Source organism: Misgurnus anguillicaudatus, chromosome 24, assembly GCF_027580225.2.
Source record: "Misgurnus anguillicaudatus chromosome 24, ASM2758022v2, whole genome shotgun sequence".
In the NCBI taxonomy this organism is placed as follows: Eukaryota; Metazoa; Chordata; class Actinopteri; order Cypriniformes; family Cobitidae; genus Misgurnus; species Misgurnus anguillicaudatus.
The window spans coordinates 45,492,215-45,510,104 of record NC_073360.2 but is presented as its reverse complement, the minus strand read 5'-3'; the positions used below and the strand labels follow the sequence as shown (position 1 = coordinate 45,510,104).

Below are 17,890 nucleotides of genomic sequence, written 5' to 3'. Positions count from 1 at the left end.
GAAAGCTCTCAGAATGTAGATTTCGTATTTCAAGGTAATCTGATGATAGAAATAATGTAGTGACAGTTTTTGTCCCCGCCCCATAGAAATGCATATTAAATATTATATATATTTATAAAACTATATCCTATTTTAAATCTTTAAAAAATGTTGACAAACTATATATCACTGGAAAGCTTTAAGAATGCAGTTTTCATATGAAGAGTTTCGTTGCAATTTTTTAAAAAATTTTCAGAAATCTCGTTTTATGGTTGTGCATTCCAATTAATATCAATGCAACTGGAGTTGGTTTATTTTGATTTAAACCTTCATAACTTAAAAAATACAGCTAAGTAGCACCATAAAACAAAATAATAACATGATGACATAATAATAAACATGTTTCAACAAAAAATTTAAAAACGTTATCTTCGTATGTCAAAACAGTAAACAGTTTATCAGTAATAATGCAGTGACAGTAATTTATTAATTTGTGACAAGAGTATGCAGCAAACCGATGACACCTAGTGGCCGTTGTTGGTAACACCACGTAAAGTGTGACAAACCCATTTTTTGGGGGATTTTAACTTTTAAAAATTTGGATCACAACTTAGACTTGTATCTTAAATTTTGTTTCATTTCTGGCAAGAAAAAATGTCATATTTTTATAATTTTATGTATATAATATAAACGGTATTGCATTATTTTTATTTATTACAATAAATGGAAACTGCTATAATATTTTTTTATTTATTATTTCACCTCCACTTCTGTAAAAAACAAGTTTCTCTTTTGTTTTCTTTAAAAAAAGACCTAATTTAGACTTTTAGACCAAAATGCCAGCGTTTTATTAATTTGAAGATGTACATTAACTATGGCTGTCAAAAGATTAATCGCGATTAATCGCATCCAAAATAAAAGTTTGTGTTAACATAACAAATGTGTGTGTATGGTGTATAATTATTATTCATATATAAAAACACACCCAATTATGTATATATTTAAGAAAAATTTATTATATTTATATATAAAATATTTATATTCATATATAATATAAATTATATAAATGTATATAAAGTATTTAAATGCAAATATTTCTTAAATATATACCTGAATGTGTCGGTATTTATATATACATAATATTTAGACACAGTACACACACATATGTTATGTAAACACAAACTTTTATTTTGGATGCGATTAATCGCGATTAATCTTTTGACAGCCCTAACATTAACTTTTCATTCTCCCTTATTCAAAAAGTGCTGCGCTAGTTAGGGGTGTTAAAGAGCATGACATTGTGTTTATAAGCTGGACTGTTTGTGTATCACACATTAACGTCTCTCAGTTGAGTGTAGAGATCACAGATTTAATCTGACTGAAGCGCGCTGATATCAAACAGAAAGACTGAAAAGATCTTCATCGCGCAGAGCTAAACTTCTGTAATGATGATGATGATGAAGGTCTGATGGAGAGGAGGAAACGCCTTTTAGATCGATCACAGATCATCACAAACACGCGCACACACAGACACACGTGAGCGCGCGCGCGGATCTATTACAGCACGCGCCCAACCCACTTCAGTCATCAGAGATAGCGCGCGCGAGAGAGAGAAAGAGAAGCGCACACACTTATACAGACAGGACAGCGGAAACTCTTCATCATCTTCATCCTCTCGTGTCTCCGGCGCGATGCGCGATGGGTCAGGCGTGTGGACACGCGCTGCTCTGCCGTAGCCATCAGTACCAGAACCCGGCGGCATACGAACTGTGAGTAACCCGAGTCATGACGCGACGCCGGCTTTGTCGCGTCGCGTCTCAGCATCAGCACCACATCATGATGAGCACGTGCAGGTCATGTTTAGTGTTAGTGCATGATGATGATGAACACATACAGTCATACTGACCTGATGCTGGATTTATACACATTTATAAAGCTGGAGGAGATCTCAGGTGTTATTCTCTCCTCCTGTGAACTGTGTGTTGTTGTTGTGTGTTGTTGTGTTGTGTGTGTGAGATGCTGATGTAAAGTTATTCCCAGCAGAACCCAAAGCGTGCATCAGCAGTCAGTGATTCATCTGTTTCTCCGAGTTTATTTTGGAGAACACTCCTCATGTTACTGAAACTCGGTGTGCCTCCATTATTAATAAGTTTAAGAAGGTTTATATTTAAGTCAAAGTCCACTTCACTTTCCTTACATGCAGTCTTATCTGAATTAATATTAACTGATCATTTATAATATGATCACGCACAATCTGCAGACTCTGTGGAGAGCACTTGTCCACTGTATGTTTCGTAGTTTGCCAGAGATATCCAAACAACACACGATCTCGTCTTTCATTTCTACACTGTAAAATAAAATGCAGTTAAAACAACTTGGTTTTGCGAGTCAATTCAACCTTCTATTTTAAGTTTTGGCTTAAAAAAGTTAACGTAACTTATAAAAACAAGTTGAAATTGTTTAACTTAATTTTTTAAGTTAAAGTAACAAAATATATGTTGATTTGACAAAAATGCTGCATATTTTTTACAGTGTATGTATATTATCTCTCACAAAATGTAAGATGTAATAGTTTTATTGATGTTTTAACCTGTTAAGGGGGTCGCACACCAGACGTGCAGCGCCTCGCTGTTCTAAAAAAATCAAACACATTGTTTTCTATGAGTATACGCAAACCAGCGTCAACAGGTGGCGCCTGTCCGCGCTGCTCAGCTACGACTCAGGAAGTTGCTAAAATCCCTGTAGCGCCACTCACATAGTTTAACATTAAATAACATCATATTTGTCCCAAATCATTAACGGTTAACATTGGCTGCTAACGTATATTTTGCATGTTGAACTAGACGCTATCTGACGAAGCTTGCGCTATTTAATGTGCACTTCCGGTTTACGATACCTCCGAGTTGTCCTAGACTCGACTCGGCGCTGAGCTGCGCGTCCGGTGTGCGACCCCCTTTAATGTTTTGCTTGTTAGATAATAATAAATTTGAGTGACAGCAGTACTTATATAGGTTCAGATGAAAGCAGATCATCTAACAATAAGAAGATAATACAGAGATGATTGGTGCTGCTGAGAGTAGTGATGTGCTGCTGATGCTCTTACGGATTTAAGTAATAAAGTTGAGAATATGGATACAGTAATAATAGTTTAAATGTGACTCAGACAGATTGATGTATATACACAGTCTCATGAAAGATGATGGATTATGATCTGAATATGATATTGGTGGGAAACTGACATTGCAGTATTTAGTTTTTCTGTGATGTATGATAAATACTGGATGATTCACCAGATGAGCTGAAAATCTGGGTTTCAGAGGGATTTCTCATCTGTGATTTCTGTCTGCCGTGTGAAACTCTTCTCATATTGTGCAACTAATGCATCTGAAAAGAGATCTCCTGCATGTTCAGCGATGTGAATATTGCACACATTGCTCACAGTGTCACTGGTGGTGAAACAATACAGAATATAGTGAAGCTCCAGTCTGAAGGGACAGAGATGTTAAAAGGGATGAAGGGAGATGATGGGTATATCGTGGCTCAAATGAGTGATGAGATTAGGGTTGCAAAGGGCCGGAAAGTTTCCGGTAAATTTCCGGAATCTTTCCATGGGATCTTAATCTGGGACATTTTGGAAATATTCCAAATTGAAAACTTAAAAGGAATTTTTGGTAATTATATGGAAATTTAGAGAAAGGTTTGGTCATATGCAGACTATACAAATTTTGAAGAATCCTGATACTTACACTTATCAAGCCTGGATTTATTCAATCAAATCATCCTAATATGATAAAAATAGTAATGTGTTCAAACTTTTGGCTACTTTTTTAATGATCTTTTCAATGGTATAATGTTGTTACACAATAATGTAGCTTACACACAGCACAAGGAAGTTTTAAACATATTTTTGTAATTAACATGAATGCATGCAAATATGGCCTCAATGGCCCTTCAGTAAGCAGTGTGCTGTGTGCATGTGAATGAGGAATGTGCAGGGTAGAAATTCAACTGAAATTGCATTAAATCTTGTTGTTTTAAACAAAACTATGCTGCAAGATTTTTTTTTTAAAGGGCAAAATCCACATTTACAAGGTGTTTGGACAATGTTGGCATTGTGTGAACACAACCATCCTATGGTGAAATCCACCAGCTCCTTGTTTTTTAATCCCTATTAAAGCAACACTAAAGAGTTTTTTTCCTCTTTGCTCCCCCTACAGGTTAGAAGCGTAATTGTCCATTACCACTGACGTAAATAATTTAGCCTACTGCAGCAAAGCTGGCTCTGATTGGATTGTAGGTCTGCCATAAAGCAAGTTTTTGTAGTTTTCACTCGAACTACAGGACCGCGACCCGATGGTTGGAAACTTCTTTAGTGCGATTTTGGCCGATAGAGGGCTGAAAAGCGAATGTGAAAGTGCAGTCCGAAACTTTTTTGGAAACGTTATTTTAAGGTTAAAAAAAACTCTTTGGTGTCGCTTTAAAACAAAGCAGTATCATTAGACAAGCAGTTTTGATGCTCTTATCAATGTTAGGTCACACTGATAAAGCCCCGCCCACCTACACTCCTGCATTACCATAACAGCGAGTTGTACTCTGTCCACAAGATACTATCGTCTCAGACTTTATTAATCAGATCTGTTTTGAAGCTGACATAACACAAGACGTTTTTGCCAATCGAATGTTAATCTTGCTTACATATAGATGGTTTCATCGGACGCACGTGATACACGTCTGGATCCGAACTTTACTTCCGGTTTCGTTTTTTTAATGGTCTGACTAGTTGCTAAACTGATCTCTTGAACAAATGCCTCGTCGAAAATAACAAATGTTTTGGTTTCCTAGGTAATCTATGTGTTGTTTTTTTTTGCTTGTTATATAAATAAACTACGTTTAAAGAACTTTGTTGTTATTTATTCTTAGCGGAGTTTACCGGAAGTTACGTGCGGACCGCGCCAGCTGCTTGTTTATGTTGTTACTGCTGAAACCGTCTATAGAGTAGTATTTCATCCTTCATATGTCCAAAGAGTCTTTCATGTTGTCAGATTTATAAAAGAAAGAACATCCTTTCCGATTTTTGGCGGAAAAGGACGAACACTTGAAGGCGTGCTGTGGGCGGAGCTGAAGAGTTACGAGTACGTGCAGCTTTGGATAATACTTTTGGATTCACAGCCGACATAGATAGAAATCAAACTTAACTCTTTCGCGGCCATTGACGAGATAACTCATTAAGTTAAGAGAAAATGCTTCACTGCCAATGACCAGAATTTTTTTGCTTTCCGCAATACCGCTGTTATCCACCAGGTGGCGCACTTTCACAAATTATGCAACCTGGAAGTAGTGCCTCATATTAAAGAGAAAGAACTCCTCGTATGTTTTAAAGATCTCTCTGCATCTGATCTCTAGTCCACAAAAATAGAAATATCTCAGCTTTTTGCTCAAAATTGGGTGTTTTTGAAGAAACCTACCCATATTTGATAGTTGATAGAAAGAGAAGGTAGGATGAAACTTTTTTTTGTTTGAAAGCAGAGGGTCTGTTCTTTCATCTGATATATTGTTTGTTTATATATTTAAAGAAGAACATTTTCTGGAAGGCATTAAACTTTTGTGAAAATCATGAAAAATACTAGCGCTGGCTGGCAACTTTTTTTAAAAACACTGGCGGGGAAAGAGTTAAAAAAACTTAAAAAAAATAACCAGCCTTACATTATACATATGATCCAAAATTGGATACTGAGTCAGTAATGGACGAACAGGAACGATTACAGCAGGATGTCTCTATCTGGTAATTAGGATTAGGGTATCGTTGTTTGTTTTTCCGCTATTTTAATAAAAAAAGCAACGTAATCCAGTTTTTTACTGCATGTGCCCTTTTTAAAAGGTGTAAATGCAGTACAATGCCAACTCAGGTGAAAAATGTTTGCTGTTGTTGGTTTTGTTTACATGACATGCACGAATGCATGATTGCAAACATAACCCATGAGATTTTGATTTACTTGCACCTTAAAGTTTTGACTGCTCCATCAGTTGTAAACAAGTGGAAAATCCAACGTCAAACTGAGCCTTGTTTGTAAAGCAGTCCTCTCCAAAACGCAGCCAGGGAACAAACAAACTTATTCGCAGTTACGTTGCTTTCCAGGAAAAATGAACTGCAGTCCACTGTTGTTTTAAGACAGGGAAATCTAAATAAGGTTTTCTTCTCCTTACATCCAAAAACACACTTCTTTTGTCAAACAAAGTTGTTGTGTGCTGTGCAGTCAGTGATAGCCTACCGGTGACTTCTACTCAACGGAGCAATGCTAGTGCGCGTTCTCGCTCTCACTTGACGTGCAGGGCAGGCATGCTTTTCTGGGGATTCATAAAAAGAATATGGGGTCAATCTTTCCGAAACTTGTAGGAAAAAGGAGGCTTGAATTTAGCTCAAAAATACTGCTCAACTGCTTTTTTGACACTTTGCTTATGTTAAGCATGATGACTACAACTCTTAAACTGTGTTAATAAGTCAATGCATGAAATAGCATTAAACCTCCTCTTTAACTCGAAAGTGTAAAGGAGTGAGGAGCTGTAGCTCATTTGCATTTAAAGGTACAGACATGAAAACAGTGCGTTTTTGCTCCCAACCAAATAGAGGCATTTTAGACATAAAATGCCATAATAAGTTCCGTGTTATATGCTACTTTGCTTTTTTTAATTCCCAGTTTATTCCCATTAATTCCTGTTAATTCCCATGGAAAGTTTTCAGTCTTGAAAATTCCTGGTATTTCGCAACTTTAGATGAGAGAGACTAAGGCCCTGTTTATATTAGAGCATTTTCGTTTTAAAACGGCATTTTAAAATGAAATCGATCCTCGTTTATAAACGCATGAAACATGACCAATGACATAACTGGGCATACGCATAAAAGTGTAAAATAACTTATTACTCTAATAATAGCTTACCTTTGCACATTTATGCAGCCTAGGGGTGTGCAATATTGACAAAATTCATACCTGGATCCTTTGCTGGCAACTACAACAGACACTATTTTCGAACATATAAAAATGTGTTTGAGAAAGTCTTATACTAGCTCCCCCCTACAACATATTAATATGATTAATAGGTTAATTTTGATTTTATAACTAAACAGAAAGGTGTTTATGATTTAAAAAGAAAGCATTCAAGTAAACAGTACTAAACGAACTTGAAGCAAAAATAAATTTCAGCAAATGCAAACTTCAATCAAACATAGTAAGAGGTGAAGTATAGCTTTAGCCTACAGAAATGTTTATTGCATTCATTTTTAAAAGTGTGCGAGGTCCGTGCACGTCCTCCGCTAGCAACACAGAAATAGCTAAAAGCGCAATCGGCTAAACGAGCATTATATTAATGACGTTGAGTTTATTGTTTTTATTAATTTATATTCACAAAACTTATCAACAAAACATCGATTAAAATTAAGACACAAATTATCTGAAACGAAATTCATTTTAAAGTAGCAAACACAATTTAAATTAAACTCGAAAATAATGTCTGACCCATTACAATTCTCCCTTCATATTGGCCTTTACAACGCCTATATGGCGTTTAAAATTACAGTCTATCTTTCGTATAAGCTAACTAAATTTAAACAAAACATAAACACATTACAACAATATTCAAACTCAACAATACTCAAACATTAATATAAAACAGACATTTTCTATAAGGATAAATGTTAAAACAATCCGATATAGCGTGTATAATAGCTGGTTGGTAGATGTTTACTATTTTTGGCAAAACCTCCATTGCAAACCAACATTTACATGAATAAAAAAAATTTTTACTTTGAAAATGATGCGCTGTCACGTTAAAATCAGCTGTTCGTTTACATAAGACTCCGTCTACGTTCATTTACACTCAGAGCAACGTCTGAGTTCTCAAACTAAAACAGGGTCTGCAGCGTTTGCGAACGAATCCGTTTATGAGGGTCGAAAATGGTGGTGTAGTGTTGATGAAAGGCCTAAACGTAGCAAAAGTAACGCGTTTTAAAGGATAAACGCATTAATGTAAACATAGCCTAAGGGTACATTCACACGGGGCGTAAGTGTTAACGCTTAACATAAGGCTTGTCTGAAGCGTGGCCAACAGCCAATCACAGTGGCCAGTGCACATGCTCTTGTCTGCCATAAACGTAATTGGCTGGCTCTGCCTAGGTTATTTGCATAAGGCGATCTGATTGGCTGACGCACGCGTTTCTGCTTAAAAAGTTGAAAATTTTTCAACTTCTGCCGCGAGCAATGGCAGTAACGCGGCACCGACGGATCCACAATTCAGTTCGGCAATGCATGACATCACCCATTAAAAGTGAATGGGAAGCATTAACGCTTAAAGTGGTTAAGGGTTAATGTGTTGAAGTGAGTTTATATCATCTGTAATGTGGGAAAGGAAGAACTAACAGACCATTGAGTTTGACTGACATCTTCCTTCTGTTCATCTGTCTGGATCTTTTTCTCATTGGATGTTAAAGCCTGTGGAGTTTTCTGAAGGAATCTCAGATGTGTGAGGATTTTAGTTAAGTGAAGAAGCACTTTTGTGTAATTCAGTATCTGTGAGACATTTAATGACGAGAGAAAGATGGAAGTCTGCTGAGACGCTGTGATGTTTAACAGGGTGTTAATCTGACACAGTGACTGTTGAATGAATCTCTCGTGGATTTGGAAACACTTGATGATGATTTATAATCGTGACTGACTGCTGTAGGAAGCGTTACTTTCTTTATTCTATGTTGTGTTTGTTGTATTAATGTGTAATGTGTGTTTATGCTTGTTAGTGTCTATTGAAACAGTGCTATGAAAGAGATTTTATTTCTATGAAGTGCATATGAATAGCATGCAGTTGAAAAGTTGTGCAATACATGATCCAAATTTCAATTTAGCGTGCATATGATACGCCAGTCCTTCCCGTTCACTTATAAAGCACATCTATATCTATCGTTTTATGTATTGGATTCTCTGTTTTTCTGTTTTTTTAAACCATTGTTGCTTGAGTTTGTGGTTAGATTTGGGATTTGTTTTAGGATGTTATATATGTTTTTCTGTGTTTTGTGTTTTTATCAACTATGGTCGCTTGAAGTTGGAGTTACAATTGGGTCATTTTATGTAACAAATGGTAAAACAGACTTGTTTGTGTGAATCTCTGGATGATCCTTTGTTTGTGTTGATGATGTCATTCGAGTGGGTGGGGTTTAGTTCTTTACAGACATCACATTCACTTCTAGACTCCTCATATTATGTGTTGTGTGAAAGTAACATGAGTTATAACATTAAATATGTAATTTTACTATCACACTAGTCTCATGATATAGTTGTGTACTATATGAGTCTTGTGCTTATTGTTTTGAAGATCTTCTTCGATCAGAAATCTAATAAGTGACAGTCTATCACAAATGAAAAATGTATTTAAAAATGTCTGGGTTATTTTTGACCCATGTTGAGTAAATATTGGACAAAACACATGCTGGTTAAAAATGACCCAATGTTGGGTTGTTGTTATGCAACCATGGGTTATAGTAACTCAGCAGTTGGGTTAAAGAGTCACAGAGTCACAATACTGATAAAACATATATAATATTGATGTTATTCTGGATAAAAGTGTCTGTAAGATTCAACAGTAACTCAGGAAAGGTTAAACTCACTGAGTTACACGACAGCAGTGTTAACACAGAGAGGTTTAGTGACGGGTGAACGCTTAGGTCAGTGAACATTACTCATGAATGAAACCATTGTAGAAACTCAACAACAACAACATTAACACAACTCATGTGATTGCAGAGATAACTGAAGCTTCTCTGTGTGTGTGTGTGTGTGTGTGTGTGTGTGTGTGTGTGTGTGTGTGTGTGTGTGTGTTTTGCTATTAAAAGACATTGATGAATGAGTTTCTATAAAATAGTCTGATTTGAGTCATTAATATGTCAAAATGTTTTTATTGTGTTAAATGAAAATGCTTGAGATGTCCCCTCAGGGTAAATGAGATTTATTTGAACATTTAAATACATTAGAGTTTAGTGGTTGTGTAAATGTAGTAATTATGTAAATATGTTGTTTGAATGGTTGCTTGTGTTTTAGGAGTTTGTGAGATTTTAGTCATGTTCTTTGATAGTTTGAGATGTAAATCACATCAGGAGGTTAGAAATGTTAAATATGTATCGTGTACAAACAAGCATTAAATGAGTTGAAAATTGTTTGATGTAGGGTTGAGCGTGACACAAACTAACGCGGGGTTAATTGTTATACAGCTACTTTACATATTTGTACAGCGCCGAGCAATCTGTGCTTTTTGGTCTTTTTCTCTTACTTTCAGAAGATCTTCTGTGAATTTGTGAAGCGTCAGGTATACAATGATAATGAAAGGAAAACAATGTAAATACTATTCATTAAAATGATAACTGTTAATACAATATCAGAGGTGTTACAACACCCCTCTGTTTGTTATAATGAACCTCACCTATTGGGTAATGTTTGCACTCCTGTCACTTTCTGTGTAATTATACGATAACGGTAAGACCCACAAACAAACTTTAAGTGTTTATTTGTAGCAGAGATATGTCTGCTGATTTATAAAAAAATATTCCTCTAACTTAAATATTTTTTGAATGATAAAAGTCAAAAAGCGTTAGGTTTTTCCCCACTCTCCCCTACTATGTGATACGTTGTTTTCTGGCTATTTAAACCTTGTAAATTAGGATAGTATGTGGAGGATGTAGATGCACAGGTGTAGAAGATGCGCAGATGTAGATGATGCGCGTGTGCAAATGATGTGCTGGTGCGAATGATGCGCAGATGCAGATGATGTGCAGTTGCCTAAGATGCGCAGGTTCGGATGATGCACAGTTGTGGATGATGCGCGGCTGCGAATGATGCACAGGTGCGGATGATGTGCAGGTGTAGATGATGTGCAGACGCAGATGATGCGCAGGTGCAAATGATGCGCAGGTGCCGATGATGCACAGATGTAGATGATGCGCAGAAGCGGATGATGCGCATGTGTGGATGATGCGCAAGTGCAAATGATGTGCAGGTGTAGATGATGCGCAGACGAGGATGATGTGCAGGTGTAGATGATGCGCAGACGCGGATGATGTGCAGGTGCAAATGAAGCGCAGGTGACGTTGATGCGCAGATGTAGATGATGCGCAGAAGCGGATGATGCGCATGTGTGGATGATGCGCAAGTGCAAATGATGTGCAGGTGTAGATGATGCGCAGCCGCGGATGATGCGCAGGTGCAAATGATGCGTAGATGTAGATGATGCACAGACGAGGATGATGTGCAGGTGCAAATGATGCGCAGGTGCCGTTGATGCACAGGTGCGGATGATGCGCAGGTGCGGATGATGCGCAGGTGCGAATGATGCGCAGATGCAGATAATGCACAAATGCAGATGATGCACAGGTGCCGATAATGCGCAGATGCATATAATGTGCAAGTGTGAATGATAGGGGTGTGCATTGGCACTGCTCTCACAATTCAATTCAATTACGATTCACCAGGTAACGATTCAATTCAATTCGATTCTACGATGCATTGCGATGCATAAGAATTCTACTGTACACAACAAGGAAAATGGTGCGTTTTTATTTACCCGTCTATCGCAGTCATCTCTCTCCGCCTCAGCCATCTTGATTGTTGTTGTTATGCCCCCGGAAGTAATTGAAACTTCACAACTTTATTGTCCACTCGAGGCCAGAAAATAAACAGTGATATTATAGATTATGGCACTTTCTGCATTGATGCTGAATCGTGCATGCACGCATTGCGATGCATCACCAAAACGATTATTGTTGACACCCCTAATGAATGATGCGCAGGTGTGGATGATGTGCAGGTGCTGATGATGCGCAGGTGCTGATGATGCGCAGGTGCTGATGATGCGCAGGTGCTGATGATGTGCAGGTGTGGAGGATGTCCATCAGGAACAGTGTTTGTGTCTCAGTGTGTGAGAGAATAAATGTGAGATTAGAACCAAGCACACAGGAGACAGACAGAGACAATAAGGCGACCTTCAGCTTCTCTCTCACTCTGTCTGTTGCTCTCAGATTCTTGAGTGTCTCTTGAGGAGATAAAGGGAAACTGAGCACACACACACGCACGCGCACGCACACACGCACGCACGCACGCACACGCACACACACACACACACACACACACACACACACACACACACACACACACACACACACACACACACACACACACACACACACACACACAAAGGCTAGTTATGAAAGTTATGAATATTATAAGGATTCTAATGAAACTAGGATGACATCATCACTTTTTTTCTGCCATTAGCCAATCAGTGACCTGTGAGTATGACACACACACGCCCTTCATGGCATCATAAAGATGTTTTACAGAGAACTCTCAGTGGTTGCCCAGCAACTAATGGACCTTTCATACAGGTGACCGACTCCATATTATACCCCAAAACCACCAAATCCTGAGAGAGAGAGAGAGAGAGAGAGAGAGAGAGAGAGTCTGTTCTCTCTTTTAAATGTTTTCTTCTGTGTTAGTGTATTTCTCTTTTTTTCTTTTTCTGGGTAATGTTTGTGGTCTCTTGTTGGCTGATTAAATAAAACGTATCGGTGAGGTATGAGGTACAAATCTCAACTATGATCTTCTAAACAAACTGCTAAATATGATCAAAATAAAAAGTGTTAGATGAACTTATTAAAATATGTTTAAAAGTTATTGTTATTATCATTTCAGTATATTACGCAGATTTACCCATCATCATTATTAAAACAACACCGGATGAATGTTTATTTTCAGATGTTACAGCTTTTGTTAAGAGTCACGATGTTAATGTGTGTGAAAGTCGTGTTTGTGCGTTAATGAGACAAATCAAGCACTCACGAGCAGAACCCACACGGGGACATTAAATGTTCTCGCTCGCTCTGTCAAAGCTGAAGAGCACTTCATAGGGATTAAAGACCAGTGCTGATGTCTTTATATCATGTATTATTAACACTAAACACACACACACACACACACACACAGGGCTGGGCAATTTGGCGTTTTTGATTTTCAATTTCAATTTTTGATACAAACAAAATCAAGCCCATAATCAAGCAGATACGCTGTATAAAGTATCTGAATGAATCACATCACTTTCCAATCTGTTGATTCATTCATGTCCTGATATCTTTGTGTTGTGTTTGTAGCTGATGTTGAGTTTAATTTAGGATCATGTTGACACGGCTCTGGAGAAAATGAGGTGTCTGCTATCTGTTGAGTTTCTCTCTTATAGATATGATGTCTACTGACAGCGCTGACCAGCTTTCTGCTGCTGGAAGTGAGTTGCTTTAGAGACGCATGAATTATTCACAACAAACAAAACTGCACATTATGTCTGTCTGTGCGTGTGTGTGCGCGCGCGTGTGTGTGTGTGTGTGTGTCTGTAACAGGGAGGTTTCTTTTGGAATGTATAATTCATAACACACACACACACACACACACAGAAAAGTGTACAAGATATTCACTTGACTTTAGGGAAAACTTGTTTTTTTCTTGCTTTTAGGACAACTCACAATTTGTTGAGAATAAAAGCAGAAACTGTACTGTTTATTATAAGCAATGCTATGAATGATCTGTGACACTTTAGTATTCTAATAAATGAAGAAACTTTAAAAGCAGCTCATATATATGCTGTAGACAGCTGATGTTTCCCAGTTTATAGACGTTTCAGCAGCAACAACACAAACAAACACCCAAACTTAACATTCACTACATCTCCACATATAATAAGGTGACCAGACATCCCCGTTTTCTGTGGACAGTGCCGTTTTTTGGTGTTCTGTTCCCGATTGAAGCTGTCCCAGTAAATGTTCCCATTTTACAGCACGTCTAAAACAACCAGCAAATACACAAAAAAGACTGATTAAGATTTCCTAAACCAGAGCAGTCATGTTATGATTATTTTCACCAGCAGAGGGAGCTGCGAGCTAAACTTGGTTGCGCACCACTGCTTTTAGCGATGAAGAATTTACTACAAGACACGAGCATCATCAAGTTATCATTAATCATCAAAAGATATTAAAACAGTCAACGTTATCGGGGGTTAGAGTATTAGCAACTACTGTTAAATGAAAGTAATAAACCAATGAAGTGAACTGATCACAGTATGGTTCTGAGCATTTGTTTTTATTCTTTTTGTTCTTCATGTTTACAATGAAATCAGCTGAAGTAGTTGGCTACTTTTGAAGTAAATTTGATGAGGTTTGTCTATCTGTGCATTGTATGGAAGAAAAAAAATGATTTACAGAATTTGAAACACTGCAAAAATTACTTTTTTTAAATTAAAGGTGCAGTGTGTAATTTTTAGAAGGATCTTTGCAAAAATGCAAAAATAATATACAAAACTATATTATCAGTGGTGTATAAAGACCTTTCATAATGAACCGTTATGTGTTTGTTATCTTAGAATAAGAGGTTTTTATCTAAATACATTGAGAGGGTCCCCTTACATGGAAGTCGCTATTTTGTGCCGCCATGTTTCTAGAGAAGCCCTTAACGGACAAACTTTTTTAGTAAGTTGTCTCTGAAGATGACATGTTTGTCTGGGGGTGGCTACAGTAGCTTCTCTGTGTTTCAAAAGCAAGGGGTGTGCATTGGACTGAGCCATTGGTTGCAATTCACCACCTCACCACTAGATGCCGCTAAAATTTACATACTGCACCTTTAAATCAGAATGCATTTTCTTGATGAGCAAAATGACCTAAGAAATCAATCTAGTATTTAGACCAAAAATATTAAATTGTAGTGAATTTGTGCTTAAAACAAGCAAAAAATCTGCCAATGGAGTAAATCTTGAAAAAAATTTACACTTAATTTAAGAAAAATTCAAGAAAAAAATTCTTAACTCATGTTTTGCTTGTTTTAAGCACAAATTCACTTAAATTTCCATAAAGCTATAGATTTATTTTCTTAGGTGTTTTTGCTCATCAAGAAAATACATTTTGATTTAAGATAGTTGTAGATAGTTGTACTGAAAACAAGACAAAAATACTAAATAAGAAAGTCATTTTTTTTTTGCAGTTTTTTAATTCATAGGAAACGTCTCCAGTTTTCATTTGAAAAATCTGGTCACCTTAAAATATACACTGCAAAAAATGATTTTCAAGAAAACAGTTCTTAGTATTTTTGTCTTGTTTTCAGTAAAAATATCTATAAATTATTAAATTAAGATGCTTTTTCTTGATGAGCAAAGTGACCTAAGACAATAAGTCTAGTTTTTAGACCAAAATATCAAATTTAAGTGATTTTGTGCATAAAACAAGAAAACAAATCTTGAACATTTTTCTTAAACACTAAATTCAAGAGACATTCAAGAAAAATTAGCTTACCCCATTGGCAGATTTTTTTTGCTTGTTTTATGCACAGAATCACCTAAATTTTATATTTTTGGTTTAAAACTATTCGTGGGTTGTTTTGCTCATCAAGAAAAAGCTTCTTAATTTAAGAATTTATAGATATTTTTACTGAAAACAAGACAAAAATGCTATTTTTTCTTGAAAATCATTTTTTGCAGTGAAATCAATAACAACAGAGTCCCTTAGAGGAAATAATTTCTGATAACAAGCAAAATAAATGACCTTATTACATCATAGCTAATGCAAATAAAGCATTACACTGAGCTAATGTTATTGTGTAAAATTAATTTAGTCAATCTTAACTACAGATCCTTGCCTGGCTGCCAAATCCAGACAGCGGTGATCGAAGCTCGCCGTCTCCCCTCGTCTTTATGCAACCAAAACATTTTTATCTTCCACAAGGTATTTGTATCAGAGGTCAGTTTAGTCAGACTGATAAACAAACTCAGACAAAAAGTTAAGTTTGGGCGAGGCTCGTAACCGCTGCAATGCACATGTGTCCAATAAAACCATCTATAATCAAAAACACACACACACAGTTTCCATTCACACAGTGATAGTGAGATGAAAGAGACGTACAGGAATCACACACACACACACACACACACACACACACACACACACACACAGTGACATCATTCCGTCAGAAACCATAAGGCAAAAAACAACAAACATCTGTAAAGTCATAATTATTCATAAGTGCTCATCTTTATTCATAACTAATTAACATATATGAGCACAACTGTCAGAAAAAAGACTAACACAAGAAAATACCAGCATGAGCTGATGATTATTCATATATGTGTGTGATAATTACAGTAAAACTAATTACAATTACATAAAGAATACAATCTGTGTGTGTAATGATGAAATAGTGTGATGAGTGTTGTTATAATGTGATTACAGATGCTGTATAACTGCAAGATACAGCCTGATGAAAAATGAGAAATTAAATGAAGGAAGAACTGAGAGAGAGAGAGAGAGGTTATATTTTTTCTATTGAAGGTTGTTATATTCATGTTGTCATGGCAACAGTGTGTTTTAATTGGTTGTCTGGTTATGAGTTGCTCTATGAAATCATCACATAGTGTAGGGTCACACAGAAGCGCATGATCTCATTCAGATGATTTTTATTATAACTTCAGCAAACATTCAAGTTTCGGTCATGTTGTTCTGACTCTTCTGATGAATCCTGTCAGTGGATTGAATAACAGACCTGATGTTTTACACTCAATACAGTTTAAAGAGTTCAGATGCAAAACCTTCTTAAGTGCGTCCGATGTGTTTTTAATCCATTACTCTTAATGGATTTTGCCAACAAATCTGTAATTTTAAATGACTGAGGCCGACCATTGAGTTATCCCGTCAATTAAGAGAAAACATTTGCATAAAAAACTTGTTTTTATGTTAATGTGTTTTTTATGTTTATTCTGCAATTTTCCAGTAGATGGCACCTACCCAGTTTATAAAAAACTGAAGCAAAAAATTATTTACTAATTTTAAATTCCGTGATATTGATAATCGCTCTGAATCTGATCTCTAATAAAATTCCTTCACAAAAATGCAATTATTTCAACTTTTTGCACATTTTTTATTTTATTTTTAAAGACGTATACCCATATTTATATATAGATTGGATGAAAAAATTTTATCTGTTTCGTTTGCTTGTTTGTTTGAAAGCGATGGTCTGTTCTTTCATTTGTTATACACTCACATAAAGGATTATTAGGAACACCACACTAATACTGTGTTTGACCCCCTTTCACCTTCAGAACTGCTTTAATTCTACGTGGCATTGATTCAACAAGGTGCTGAAAGAATTCTTTAGAAATGTTGGCCCATATTGATAGGATAGCATCTTGCAGTTTATGGAGATTTGTGGGATGCACATCCAGGGCACGAAGCTCCCGTTCCACCCCATCCCAAAGATGCTCTATTGGGTTGAGATCTGGTGAATGTGGGGGCCATTTTAGTACAGTGAATTCATTGTCATGTTCAAGAAACCTATTTGAAATTATTGGAGCTTTGTGACATGGTGCATTATCCTGCTGGAAGTAGCCATCAGAGGATGAGTACATGGTGGTCATAAAGGGATGGACATGGTCAGAAACAATGCTCAGGTAGGCCGTGGCATTTAAATGATGCCCAATTGGCACTAAGGGGCCTAAAGTGTGCCAAGAAAACATCCCCCACACCATTACACCACCACCACCAGCCTGCACAGTGGTAACAAGGCATGATGGATCCATGTTCTCATTCTGTTCACGACAAATTCTGACTCTACCATCTGAATGTATCAACAGAAATCGAGACAACATTTTTCCAGTCTTCAACTGTCCAATTTTGGTGAGCTTGTGCAAATTGTAGCCTCTTTTTCCTATTTGTAGTGGAGATGAGTGGTACCCGGTGGGGTCTTCTGCTGTTGTAGCCCATCTGCCTCAAGGTTGTGCGCATTGTGGCTTCGCAAATGCTTTGCTGCATACCTCGGTTGTAACGAGTGGTTATTTCAGTCAAAGTTGCTCTTCT

At 36.8% G+C, this 17,890-nt stretch overlaps 1 protein-coding gene across 2 annotated transcripts in view; it reads left to right on the top strand.

Annotated features, from left to right (window-relative positions):
• Positions 1–1,549: 1,549 nt before the first annotated feature.
• LOC129438751 (cGMP-dependent 3',5'-cyclic phosphodiesterase) overlaps positions 1,550–17,890 on the top strand; it is a 123,583-nt gene continuing 107,242 nt past the window's right edge. The window contains exon 1 of one of the 2 annotated variants that reach the window (XM_073862666.1): positions 1,550–1,748. In XM_073862666.1, the coding sequence (XP_073718767.1) occupies positions 1,678–1,748 (71 nt within the window). In that variant the 5' untranslated portion in view covers positions 1,550–1,677. The remainder of the gene's footprint in view (positions 1,749–17,890) is intronic. The other variant, XM_073862664.1, reaches the window with a different exon arrangement.